At 37.9% G+C, this 14,550-nt stretch overlaps 1 protein-coding gene and 1 long non-coding RNA gene across 4 annotated transcripts; both read right to left on the bottom strand.

Annotated features, from left to right (window-relative positions):
• Positions 1-2,411: 2,411 nt before the first annotated feature.
• LOC110793640 (uncharacterized) lies at positions 2,412-6,692 on the bottom strand. 3 transcript variants are annotated; one of them, XR_008924258.1, is made up of 6 exons: positions 6,463-6,691; positions 6,312-6,367; positions 5,423-5,614; positions 5,202-5,283; positions 3,817-4,696; positions 2,412-2,717 (listed from the first exon to the last, which is right to left on the bottom strand). It is a non-coding gene; the product is annotated as an uncharacterized lncRNA (long non-coding RNA). The 3 variants fall into 3 exon arrangements; XR_002534744.2 differs by having other exon boundaries at positions 3,817-4,008; positions 4,609-5,283; positions 6,463-6,690; XR_008924257.1 differs by having other exon boundaries at positions 3,817-5,283; positions 6,463-6,692.
• A 1,894-nt stretch (positions 6,693-8,586) lies between these two features.
• LOC110793642 (uncharacterized) lies at positions 8,587-9,294 on the bottom strand. Its single transcript, XM_021998534.1, has one exon. The coding sequence runs from the start codon at positions 9,292-9,294 to the stop codon at positions 8,587-8,589; it is 708 nt and encodes a 235-aa protein (XP_021854226.1).
• Between the last annotated feature and the right edge of the window lie 5,256 nt (positions 9,295-14,550).

Raw genomic sequence — 14,550 nt, 5'->3', positions numbered from 1 at the left:
AGAGTTCTTGTAGGATTCTAAGTTTAATTAATTCGTATCCTACTAGGATTCCAATTCCCTTTCCATAACTCTATAAATACGTGCCTAGGGTCACATATTTTCAGAGATTAATTCAAGTATTCAAAGTGAGTTTTGAGAGAAAAATTCAGCCATATTTCTTACCTAAGAGTGCCGAAAATTCTAGTACCTTAAGGGCGATTCTAGTTGGTCAATCTTAAGGCGGATCCGGACGTGCTGTGGACTATCTACGGAGGGACGACACTTGGAGTCCTAAAGACTTGTTCTTGTTCGGTTCGGGCGCAGCTAGGGAAGGCACGCAACAAAGAGTATGCATCTAAATTATGCTATATGATTATGTGTAAATAATATGTATTCCTGGCTTAATGGTTTTTTCCGCATGATTTATGAATTGTCATATGTATCATAACCTAACAATTAACCTGGAGGGTGCAGAAGGATAAAGATGTAATCCAAGATGAAGAGTACCCTTAATATACCGGAGAATGCGTTTCAGGGCATTGAAATGTGGTTCTCGCGGTGCATGCATGAACAGGCAACACTGTTGTACTGCATACGCAATATCCGGGCGAGTGAATGTGAGATATTGTAGGGCACCTGCTAGGCTCCGATACAGAGAAGGGTCGAGAACCGGGTCGTCGTCATTGGCGCTGAGCTTGGACTTGGCGTCCACTGGCGTAGGCATGGGCTTGCAATTGTCCATATTGGCTCGATGGATAATTTCTTCGGCATATTTTTGTTGATTTAAAAACATACTCGTTGAGGTACGAGTGACTGAGATTCCCAAGAAGTAGCTTAACTTGCCTAAGTCTGTCATTGCGAACTCGGAATTTAATAACTCAATTATCTTTGTTTTCAAATCGTCAGAGGAAGATGTTAGTACAATATAATCCACATACAACAGTAAATAAGCAGTGTCGTTACCTCGGCGATAGATAAACAAAGAGGTGTCGCTTTTAGGACAAACAAATCCAATGCCGAGTATAAATGTCGCAAATCGTTGGTACCATGCCCTAGGTGCCTGTTTAAGACCATAAAGAGCCTTTCGAAGGCGACATACATGAGTTGGAGTGGTGCGATTGACAAATCCGGGTGGTTGATGCATGTATACTGTCTCTTTTAAATCCCCATGAAGAAATGCATTCTTTACATCAAGTTGGTGGATAGGCCAATGTTTACCCATAGAAATACTCAACACTGTGCGAATGGTGGACGGTTTTACCACCGGATTGAAAGTTTCGTCGCAATCAATACCTACTTGTTGAGACGTTCCATTCACCATAATTCTAGCCTTGTGTCTTTCAAATACCTTGTTATCCCTGTACTTATGACGAAACAACCACATGCAACGAATAATATTAACCCCCTCAGGTGGTCTCGGGATAAGATCCCAAGTATGTTGAGACATGATAGCATTATATTCCTCAGTCATGGCCGCATTCCAGTTAGGGTCTAGCATGGCTAGTTTTGGATTTTTCGGCAAAGGTGAGATGGACTGAGTTTGAGTAGCTAAGGAGGTGAGGTTAAAGATTTGTTTGGGCTTGAATATCCCGTGGCTTGCTCGGGTTTGCATGCGTTGAGTCTGCTGTGTGGGTGTAGTCATGGGATTTATTTGGGCAATGGGAGTATTGGGTGGTAAAGAACCAAACTGTATTGGACTGGTTTGGTGTACCGAGCCCACTGGCGTGACAGGCCTGGCAGGCGAGGGAGTTGGGCCGGTTGGTGCGTGGGCCGTGTGGTTTGGTGTGGTGGGAGATTCCACATGCTGAGTGGCAGGGGAAGTAGTGACATTGGGCAGTGGGGATTGCTGACAGTACTACAAATCCCGCCCTTTAAAGACGCTGTTTAGACCTTTTAACGACGCCTAAAAGTGTCGAGAATTTTGCCCTCGACGCTCTCCTGAAGCGTCAAGAGAATTAAAGTCAATTTTCTCGACGCTCTTTTGCGTCGAGATTTTCGACACTTTTTGCGGACCTTATTTCAGTTTTGGCGTCGAGACCCTCGACGCTTTTAGGCGTCCAGAATTTTTATATTGCTGTCGACAACATAGTTTTCCTGCTATGCCCACCTTTTAACTAGTTAATGTTCTCCACGCTCCAAAGCGTCGAAAATTTTGGATTATCTACGCTTGTCGGCGTCCATAATTTTCTGTTGGCGTGAGTTTTAATCTAATTAAATGAGCTTTATACACGACTCTAAAAAGCGTCCACATTTGTTTGTATAAGCTTTTTTTTTCCACGTATTCGTGTATCGCATTACATGCTCTTTTTATTCTACGTACCTGTTCCTGTATCGCATATAATATAATATATATATACATAATAAAACATTATTCAATCCTATTATAAATTTAAAAATTAATAACTGCAACACAAGCTAGATCAACCTGATCGAATTTTGAATAATTGGTCTTCAATTAACTTACAAAAACTTAAGTAGTTAAATTTCATAGTACGTACACGTATGTTACTAACCAGAATCCAAACATACATGCATCTATATCACTAACCGAAATCCTAACCAAACAGTCCTAAACAACATCATAAATCAAACCCAAGAAATTAAAACTAAAACCTAGAAAAACTAACTAGCTAGGATGTACTATATATACTAAATATATATATCGATGGTAGTAGCTCATATGAAGCTTAACTGGATTGGACTTCATGCTTCTTTTGCACCTTATCACGTTGGACAACCTTCAAAGAAAAATACAATTAAAATGCAATAAGTACATAATAAGTCGGAAACCAAAACCACGAAGGAAATTAAATACAACATGAGGAGAATTTCATATAAATTGTTTAATCACGCAAATTGTTTACCTATCTTTGGACTTTAGCACTAGGGAGTCGAATAACAAAATTCGTTTCATCATATCCTAAGCTGAAGATAAAGTTATCTGGGGAAACATCAAAACAGGAAAGTTTGGTATAGGAAGTCATCATGAGGATTAGATGCAAGGTCTTAGAGATCTCCAGGAAGCATTTGAAAGTTCAGTATGATGATCTACAGGGCACCAAGCAAGGGTCGTTTCCAACTTTCCACTACTGCTAGCAGATTTAGGACAACAACAATTCATCAAATGAACTGTAGTAGGAGCAGATTCTAGTGCATAAGTACTAGAGAAAGAGAGAAATCCATTGTGTGCTTTGTATTGCATAGGGAAGGCATACAAGTTCTGTAAATAAGTTGGATTTGGTGTATCTCTTTTGTTTTATCTTGAGAATGGTAACAAACTAATAGTAGATGATTCCTAAACTCTACAAGGAATATTATTTAAGACACTGGAAGCTACAATGCATGTGCTGATAGACAACACGATAAATCTGGAAGTTTACAGTCAAATCTGGAGAAGGAACGTCGAAGTGGTTGATCCATAGCCATAGGCAGAGAAATTCAAGTTGTCTATTAAGAGACTTAGCTCGTTTACCTTGTATTTATATAGCTACCAGACTACCAATATGCTAGAACAACAATTCTTCTTTGCAGTAGAATCAGACCTTAACCGCAATTCACACTAAGAAAGACTACTCATCCTAACCGCAAAGAACACTAAGAAACACTGATCCTAAGAAACACTACTGATCCTATTTGAAGTAACCAAACAATTCAACACCTAACCGCAAAGAACACTAAGAAACACTACTGATCCTATTTTTTAGTTCATTGGTCAAAGGCAGACCAGTCTGAGTTCTAGACAGTATCACTGATGTCATAGACAATAATATTGAAACCATAAATAAATAAATAAATAAATAAATAAATTTATTAAAAACACAAAGTCAAATAACTCACAGTTGCATTGAATATCCAAGCAAATGTCCCTCTAATGATAGCACTGGTATCAAAAGACAGCAGACGTCGGAGGAAGCTCCCTAAGCATTGCAAATATTAGTGAGGTTTTTCCTTCTCCAGTACCGCCTACTCTTGCACCTAAGCTTCCAACAGATATATCCAAATTTATATTGGCTAGTATTGACTTCTCTCCTTGAAAAAAAAAACATCGGAATTGTTAGGAAAAGGCAAGGCTGGACATCATATTTTTTCCTTAAAGTGTAGAAATATGTATACAGGATAAATATGATTTTTGAGCAAGACAAATCATTAGAAACTAAGAGAATAATAAGCAAATGAGAGTATAAGAATGGACGATATCATGTTTGGGAACTTGAGACCTTGAATTGAAACAGTAAAAAGCTCAATCATATGAAGGCAAAATCTTTATGTTTATTAAAAAAAATACTCCCATAGTGTTATGTGAGAGTTACCTTATTTCTTGCATTTTTTTTAGAGTTGCTTTGTCAATTGTCTCCTACAGTCTACATCCCCCATTCAACCCCTATCCCCAAGCATAAAGCATATACAAAACAGCAAAAAATCCAACATCAGCGCAATACATCACACCAGTGCCCCAATAATCTAAAATGACTCCCAGCAACGACAGGATATGGAAGATCAAATCTACATATAACAGATATTTAGCCAAGAAATGTAGAGGCCGGTGTTTTTCTTTAAGTCCATCAATGGAAAGGTAAAATCTAGCCCTATACTTCAGAAGAAATAGAATCAAATTACAGCTGAACATACCATTACTCATATTCATCCTCAATAACCTTCCGAACATCAGATTCCTCCTACTGAATATTTCTTGTAATCCTCGAAACACAATTTCTCCCTTAGTAAAGTAGTATGAACACAAGGCCATGTAATCAGCAGGCATTCAAGAAATAATCATACTAAAAATAAAACTATGAAGCGCTTGTTCGTAACATTTGTAGGGTAGACATTCAGCTACCAGTCTTCCACAAACAATCAAGAGGAGGATCAATTAACAAATGCATCAAGAGGGGATCTAGTGAATCATATATTCAGCTTATAATTGATGTATTAAATCTATACTAAAAACTTTGTTGTTTAATATGTTATGGAACCAAGGTTTAGAAAAGTAATATATGACCTCACACTCTCCTTGTGCATGAGCAAATGAAGAATAAACAAAGGTTGAAATAATTAAGGTCTCTTTCATGCTACAGATTTGCATAAGAGGTAGTTTAACCCTTCATAAGTAGAATAATTCAAGTAGAGAAACTACTAATTTATACCCCTGCAGGTTCACTATGAAAAGAGTAGCCATATGAATGATATTGTGTGCACCAGAGTTGTTAAACAAGGGAAACTACCATTTCTTCTCCATAACATGAACCCGCAATACGTTTCATTGTGCTAAAGCCTGCCACCATACTTCTGCAATGGCTTTGCAATCTACGGGTAAAACCAATAGAATTAATCGAAAATCACGTTTTAGCAGACGTAATACTTATCATCAATGTGAAGCAAACACATTCTGAAGCCTGAAGTTTTGAAACGGAAACACAAGTTTAAGATGAATGAGAGATCATACTGTATCAAAAAGATGGCCTCCAGTCAAGCATTTGTCCAATAGAAATTGGGATGATTTCTCAGAAAGGGTAAGATATATGCTCTGAAACTTTCCATGGCTCTTTTTTCAACTTGATCTTTGATGTGTTCCTTGGAATACCATAGAAATCAGGTCCATTGAAGCTTGTAAATACCTCTAACTTGTCGAGGGAACCTACATGAAAAAGGAAATAAAGCAGCAAATTTTAGTACCAACAGATGCTAATCAAAGTATCAAACAACATACAAGCAGTAAAGAATTCCACATCATCATGCTCCCAAGTTCGAGATGACCCCATAATTTTGGGCAGACAACAACCTCTTTGGAGAGTAATTGTTTGCTGATTAGTCTTAATCATTCATTTAATTGTATGGATATAAAATCCAAGAAAAAGAAAACTCATAGAAGTTTGAACCACCATTGGTTCATATTCCGCAGTACATTGGTCCACATAAAATCAACTCAGTTATAGCCAACACTAAGAACATGTAGTGCAAAACATTCTGTCAACATCTTAAGCTTATTAAATCCCTTAAATCCAACACACATTACCGTTCAATCATGATAGATTATCAAAATGAAAAGAACAAAGATTTCAACAATAGTAAAAAAACGAAAAAATTAACACAAATTAGGGCTAGAATCGCAAATTTCTACTCAACATAGATAAATCTAACCCTAATGTAAAGAGTGTACTCAGAATTACTCGGGTCTAAACCAATTATATTAGAAGAACGAAATCAAACAATATGATTCAATTGCAAAAAAAAAACCTAAAACCCTATAAATTAGATTCCAAAAAAGACGAACGAAAATTGAAAATAAAAATAAAACAAAGATATGGAAATTGTAAACAAAAAAACTATGTTACCTTTCACAAGACCAAGGTAGAAGATGATAAATAGCCATTGTCATGCCAAACAAGATCTACAAGTTCAGATAATGAATTAATAAAAAAAATTGCGAGAGGTGAAACAGAGAAATATAAGCAACAAATGAGGAAACAGTGTGAAAGAGCTTACAATTTCAATGATAAGAGAGTAAAACTGATATTTCTTAGCAGGCGATAGAGAGGCGGTGAGGGGTATTGAGTGGGGAGGTTTTTCGGGTTTCCCAAAAAGGTGAAGTGTTGCGGGCAATAGTAACCAATTAGACAATATCACGCGGATTGCACGTGTATTCTCAACGCATAATACTGTCTACATAACCAAGGACGATAAAAAGCGTCGTGGATAAGCAAAAATTATTTTTTTCCCCCAACGCTCATATCCAAGCGTCGACATCCTGGCGTCCATAAAGCAAGGCTTTTGTAGTAGTGTGATGGTTGTTGGGCCGAAGCATGGCAGGTTGGGCCAACATATGAGACAACAAGGGTGACGGTCCAGGAGAGTGGAGGAAGTCAAATGATTTGGTCTGGAATTGGGCCAGATTCATGAAAGGGAATTGGTGTTCCATAAACGTGACATGCCTAGAAAGTATGATTTTGTTTTTCGACAAATCATAGCACTTGTACCCCCTGTGGCTTGTCGGAAATCCCAAAAACACACAAGTGTGGAGTGAGGCTCGAGTTTGTGTTTGGTGGTTGAGGTGAGGTTTGGATAACCTAAACAACCAAAGACCCGTAGGTGACTATATGATGGGATTTTATGGAACAAGATTTCCATTGGAGTTTTGTTATTGAGAGTTCGAGTGGGCAAGATGTTTAATAGGTAGATGGCCATGTCCAGCCCATGAACCCAAAAAGATGGGGGTAAGTTTGCATGAATGAGAATGGTTCGAACGATATTATTTGTGGTTCTAATTGCTCTTTCTGCTTTTCCGTTTTGAGAGGAGGTATGAGGGCAAGAGAAACGAAAAATCATACCGTGATCTGGTGCAAGCTTAAGAAATGGGGCATTATAGAACTCACGGCCATTGTCGCATTGAAAAGCTTTTATATCCTTTTCAAATTGAGTTTTAACATAATTCTTAAAGCTTAGGAAACATGAAAATGCTTGAAATTTAAACTTTAGAGGAAAAACCCAAGTGAAATGAGTGAAATCATCTAGAAGCAATAAATAATATTTATGACCAGATTGACTTAGAACTGGAGATGTCCACAAATCTGAGTGAATAATGTCAAAAGCACTAACTGTATTATTCATTGATGTATAAAAAGGAAGTCTAACATGTTTCCCGAGAGGGAAAGACGGACACGATATATGATCGAGTCTTTTATTACAAGAAATAAAATTATTAAGTCTAAGGTAATTAAGAACTGAGGTGCCAGGATGCCCAAGACGACTGTGCCAGGTGAATGGAGACACAACGGAGAGTGCGGTTGGTTGGTTGACTGCGGAAGACTTGGAGAATGGATAGAGATCCCCCACACTATTGCATCTCGTAAGAGTTGTCCCCGTATTGAGGTCCTTCACAGAAAAACCAAAAGGGTCAAATTCAATGGATACATTATTGTCACTAGCAAATTTTCTAACTGAGATAAGGTTAGTTATAATATTTGGTGCATATAGGACATTGTTTAGGGTAAAGGGCGGGTGTGGTGGTGGTGTGGTGGTGGTGCCAATACCTTTAACTGGAATACGATTGCCATTACCAACCAAAATAAACTGAGAATTATTAGAATGCAACATACGAGGGAGATTACCTGAGTTTCGGGTGAGATGAGATGAGGCCCCGGTGTCCATGTACCATTGATCATCGGGAGGTTGCATAGTCATGGAATTAAAGGCGGCTCCGAGATCGGTGAGTGGCATGGGCTGCCCGTACTCATAATTATGGACTGAATAGGCCTGCTGAGGTGTTGGGCCACGTGGACCAGGCCCAAGAATGCTAGGAGAGGGTCTGAACTGGTTTTTTGGTCCAGCACTTGGGTAAGGGCAGGGTGCTGTGGCCCAATAGGGGGGCTGAGTCCAGCTTTGTTGTGGTCTGGCCCATGTTTGTTGCTGGTTCCAATTTGGTTGTCATTGGGCTTGAGAAGATTGGGCCTGTTGTGGTTGACCATTGTTGGATGAACGAGTATTGTGATTATTGTGATTCTGGTTATTGGAATTGTTAGGGCCACGACCTCCCCCTCTCCCTTTTCCTCTGCCACCACGGCCATAACCGCGGCCCCGTCCTGTCCTGCCGCCGCGATTGCCACCGCCTCCTCAGCCGGTTTGTGGCTGATTGTGCGGCTGGGTTGCCGTACCGTTGCCGGACGACGGTGGTTGTGGGGAAACGAGTGCTGTGTCGAGGCTGTCGTCTTGATTGGCCCTTTGCTGAATCATGGTTGCTATTGTGTCATACTCACCCTTTGCTAACCCCTTGACCAACTGTAACACCATCCGTTTTTCCGAGATCGGATTATCTACGTCCGCTAATTGGTCGGCAAGAAGCTTGATTTGTTGACAATATTCAGTTGTATTGGCGAAATCGATCAGTTTTGTGTTTGTGAACTGATCCTCCAAGTAAACTGCCCGGGTTGTTTTATTGTCGTGAAATAAATCCTCCAATCTTTTCCATAATTGGTATGTCGTTGCTCCGGATTTCATGATTGTATGGGCAAGGTCTTGAGAGATTGTGCCGTAAATCCACTGCTTTACAATTGCGTCTAGCCTCGTCCATGTACGGTCATCAACATCTGTGGGTTTGGGGACAGTAATATCGATGTGATCACTGACGTTAAACGCACACACATGAATTTGGAAATACTCCACCCACGCCGCATAGTGACAGGTTTCTTGATCAAGAACCGTGGGTATGGCGTTCTTGATGTTGTTAACGGCAAAGGCTGGGTGGAAGGTGGTTGGAGGAGGAGGAGGAAGGGTCAGTATGGCCTCGTCATCAGAGGCAGACGAGGATTTTGAGTGCACCATAGCTGCGGGAGTTGGAGTATGGTGCACGAGGGTTAGGCAAGATCAAAGAAGGAGAAGAGAAAAAGATTAAAGAGATTTTCTTTAGGCTCTTGATACCATGTTGAATAGTGTAATTCTCCCCGATTTGGGTATTCTCATTAATTGATATTTATAGGTGTTCAATGCTACAATCCTAATTCTACGAGAACACTAATTACACTGAATCTATCTTTACAGAATATAGGAAAGAATATTAAATACATATTCTATCAAAAACATAACAGCAAAAAATCAATGAAATGGTACATGCTTTAATCGAAATGGTATTATGTTTTAAATGAAATGGTACTCTTTTTTACTAAATGGTACATGTTTTTATCGAAACGGTACTCTGTTTAACGAAATGGTATTCTTTTTTAAACAATGGTACATGTTTGGCACTGTGACGTGTTTGCTCACATATCACAGCATGCCGCCTCGCCAAGCTCGTCCAACATAAAGGTTCAACAATTCTAAGTAACTAAATTTGATTAATTAATTAATTTTAGGTTGTGATTTTTATGAGATACAAACCCTTATGCAGAACTATTTAAGTTTGTCCAAAATAATGTCTGGCAAAAACTCAGTCACGGATGTAATAGACCTGTTCATGGGCCCATTGGCCTGACCGACATGAAAATGACTGGTTTAGACAGAATTCTTAGACCCATTTTTCATACCGGTTCTGATTTATTTTTTGGACATCTAAAATACTTAAGTTTAGTTACCCGTATAAATTTGGACCCCTCTGGAAAATAGGTACAAAATTTGCTCGCTTCTCAGTCCGGCCCAGTATATTGGGAAGCATATTTAACTTGCGGCCCAGCCCACCATCTTGCAGGCGTAGGATGTAGTATTATGGAATGACTAGCCTCTTTTATTTAACTTTGAAAGTGACCATCATAGCCCAAATTAACAAGGCTAGATATTAATAGAGATAAGTAACTTTCAGTTTCGATCTATGGCCCAAATAGATACATTGGGATACGTACTTAAGACTAATTTTTGGCCTTTTGGTAAGCTTCTGTATATCTATCTATCTATATAACCTAATATATATATATAAAAAATAAGATTTCTAATTTATTTTTGAATAAAAAAATCAAGTTTCATGTAGATATACAACTACATCCAAAATCAATTAATTACTAATATATACAACTACATCCAAAATCAAACACTCTGATAATTAAAAAATAAATCTAAAATAAAATTTATCCAAAATCAAACACTAACCTAAAATAAAATTCAATCCAAAATCAAACACTAATCCAATATTAAAGCGTTAAGTAGGAAATCTAATGGTTTCGGCCAATGAAAAATAAGATTTCGAAATTATTTTTGAATTAAAAAGTCGAGTGCCACGTAGATAAATAATTAGGTGCCACGTAGATATTTTTATTAATTAATTACTAATATTACGTATATACAACTTCATCCAAAATCAAACACTCTAATAATTAAAAAATAAATCTAAAACGAAATTTAATCCAAAATCAAAATCAAAATAAAAAACCAATCTAATCTAATATATAAAATATAGCAATTGGTATATATACAGGAATTTTATTTTAACATAACAATTTAATAGAATCTGTGCATCGCACGGGCTAAAATCTAGTAATATACTAAAAGAGAGGAAATCAATGTGGTGATGACAAATGTCACTCACTGATTGACCTCTCTTTAAATTTATAAAAAAAAGTAATTATTAGTCTAATTTATTTTGTCTAGGAAGAATCATAGAAGATATTATTGATTGTCATTATAAAGTTTAAAGATTATGTTGATAATACATATCCTAAAATATTACATACGTAGTAAAATTGCAAACTACCAAGAATTTCATTCTTAAAGACTCGTATGTTATGCTATCTTGTGAATAAACAAGAGAGATAAGAGAGAGAGAATATTGTTGTGTGTATTATTCAATATAGTACTGGGTATATATATGATACAATAGTTAAGGTTTCCTATACCCTAGAATACTCCGGAGATACTAACGGGGGTATAATGGACATAAAAATTATATTTCATAACACTCCTCCTTGGATGTCCATTATTATACAATAATATAATTTCTCTCTTAAAAAATAAAATATTTCCAAATGCGCGTACCATGCTGCCTCAATAAAAACCTTATCAGGAAAACCTAGTTGGAAAAAACCATGGTTAAGGGAAAAAGAGTGCAGCGCGCATCTACTCCCCCTCATGGTTACATAACTTGAGATCTTTCAGACGACGCAATCCAATATGGTAAACTAGTTTCTTGAAAGTAGTAGTTGGAAGCGCCTTCGTAAACAGGTATGCCAAATTTTCACTTGAACAATCTGTAGAACCTGTACATCACCATTCTTTTGCAGCCAATGGGTGAAGAAGAATTTTGGTAAAATGTGTTTTGTTATATCACATTTGATGTATCCATCCTTGTGCTGTGCAATGCATGCTGCATTATCCTCACACATAACTGTTCGAGCTTTATTCCCTGTGGATAGACCACAATCTTCTCGTATATGCTGAATTACAGACCTTAACCATACACATTAGTTTTGGTTTTGGCAGTTGTTCGGCTGCTTGGTTTTTGTTGTAAAACGTTGTTGTTCGTGTCTATTTGGGCTTTGGCCTCGTAGACATGTTCTTGTTTTGCGCCTATTGTTTATTTCAATTATTACCTTTAGCAAAAAAAAAGAACCATACACATTCACGACTAGCTTCGTGGATAGATAAAATTTCTGCATGGTTAGAAGAAGTAGCTGCAATAGTTTGCTTCATGGAACGCCAAGAAATGACAGTACCACCACATGTGAAAACATATCCTGTTTGTGATCGAGCATTATGGGGATCAGACAAATACCTTGCATCTGCAAAACCAATTAAGTCTTCTTTGGACTGGTTAGAAAATAATAAACCCATATCTTTCGTTCTTTGGAGGTAACGAAATACATGTTTTATCCCATTCCAATACCTTCGAGTTGGACATTAGCTAAACCTTACTAACAAATTCACAGAAAATGATATGTCAGGTCTCGTATGACTAGCAAGGTACATCAATGCCCCATTGCACTTAAGTATGGTACTTCAGGACCAAGGATTTGTTCATCGTTTTCCCGAGGGCGAAATGAGTCTTTATCCACATCTAGTGATATTACAACCATTGGACTACTCAGCGGATGTGCTTGATCAAAAGAGAACCTTTTTAGCACATTTTTTATGTATGTTGTTTGATGCACAAGGATTCCATTCTTTAGGTGCTCAATTTGTAGCCCTAAGCAAAATTTGTGTTTCCAAGATCTTTCATCTCAAATTCTTTCTTCAAACATTCCACTGTCTGTGAAATCTCTTCAGGAGTCCCAACGATGTTTAAGTCATCAACATACACTGCAATTATTACAAATCCCGTCCCAACTCTCTTTATAAATATGCATGGACTGATGGGGTCATTCTTATAGCCTTCTTTTAACAAGTACTTGAAGGAAATAATGCCCTTGGTCCAAGTATGCATTCAATGTTAAGTCTAATAAATGCGGTTCAGTATTAATTAACAAGTTAATAATTCAGTGAGATCAAGTGAGCTGAATGCCTAGCTAGAGGCCGCTTCAGTTCAAGTGGAATTAATGATATTAATCCACAGCTTACTCTTGATTGAACCCGTAGGGTCACACAAATAGTACGTAAACGGATCAAGTATTTAATGGCATTAAATACCCCATCTATGGATATTCGGAATCGACAGATCTTGGTTTCAGTGGGAGCTGAGATCGTCACAGGCAAGAAATGAATACTCCGGAAACGATGATATTGCCGGAAACGGAAATATGGATCGTATCGGAAATATAAATATTATCCAAGTCGTAGATGTTGCCGGAAACGGAAACATGGTACGTATCGGAAAATATTATCGGAAATGGAAATATTGCCGGAATCGGAAATATTGCCGGAAACGGAAATATTGTCAGAAACGGAAATATTATCGGAATCGGAAAATAATTCCGGAAATGGAAATATTAAATATTTGTTCGAAATGGAAATTAATTCCGGAATCGGAAATATTAAATATTGTTCGTATCGGAAATAAATTCCGGAATCGGGAATTTAATCGAAAGCGTATCGTACGAATGAGCATCGGACGAGGCTCGTTAGACGAAGGCCCAACACGAAGCCAGGCCATCGCCCAGCAAGCCACACGCATCACCAACACACGCCAAAGCCTCGACCAGGCCCAGCGCAAGCCAGGCCCAGCAGAAGCCATGCCAAAATATACACTTGCTTGGATATCCTTTACATCAATCTAGGAATAGTTTTCGCTCAGCGAGGTGTTACTTATTGGTCCTAAAGGGGCAAGGTACACAAATAATTGTGAGTACATGTTAGTTTTGGTGAAACTCAACGATATAAGTAAGGAGTCCTTTTATGTCGTGGCAAAATCGATAGGTTTACCTAATAAGTTCTTAGACGTACCTATCAACCAAGAATAGTTTCTAAACTATTAGCAAAAGGCTTTTGCTTACCTAAGATGTTTTAGGATTAAGTCGACAAACTGTGCTTAGTTCTTCAATGATTTTAGGATCTTGGAATCATTTTATTCACACCTGCCGGAACACATAACTTGAATAAAATGCTTAATGAACATTGAATTATGCATGTATGCTAGAATTTAAGTTTATTAAGAGAAACTGTGAATGGTTATTTATTTGTTTATTCTTTTCAATTGTAGTTTTAAATATGGCAAACAACAATCAAAACATCATCATGGGTTCTGAGCTTATGGTCAAGCTGAACCTGGCAAATTTTCTTGAATGGGAAGCTAAGCTAGTTGAAATAGTCAAACTCAATGGACTTGATTGAGTATGTACTATCACATCCCATGCCAAGCTACTATGCCAGAGACATGACCCCTGAGAGATTTTACGCCTGGGATGCGGATCTCAAAAAGTTTATGAGTCTCATGCTGAACAATATCCCTGATGATTGGGCTAGAAGGTTTGTAGCCTATGAACCTTTTACGCTCATCAAGAATCTGAGGGATATCTGTCGTGGAAGCACGGAGGACAGGGACCTGAACATCAAGAGCCTTAAGTTCCAAACTTAAAAATTGAGTTAAAAGGTTCCATGCCAAAATATACACTTGCTTGGATATCCTTTACATCAATCTAGGAATAGTTTTCGCTCAGCGAGGTGTTACTTATTGGTCCTAAAGGGGCAAGGTACACAAATAATTGTGAGTACATGTTAGTTTTG

Source organism: Spinacia oleracea, chromosome 6 (genome assembly GCF_020520425.1).
Source record: "Spinacia oleracea cultivar Varoflay chromosome 6, BTI_SOV_V1, whole genome shotgun sequence".
NCBI lineage: Eukaryota > Viridiplantae > Streptophyta > Magnoliopsida > Caryophyllales > Amaranthaceae > Spinacia > Spinacia oleracea.
This window is presented reverse-complemented; position numbering and strand designations above follow the sequence as displayed.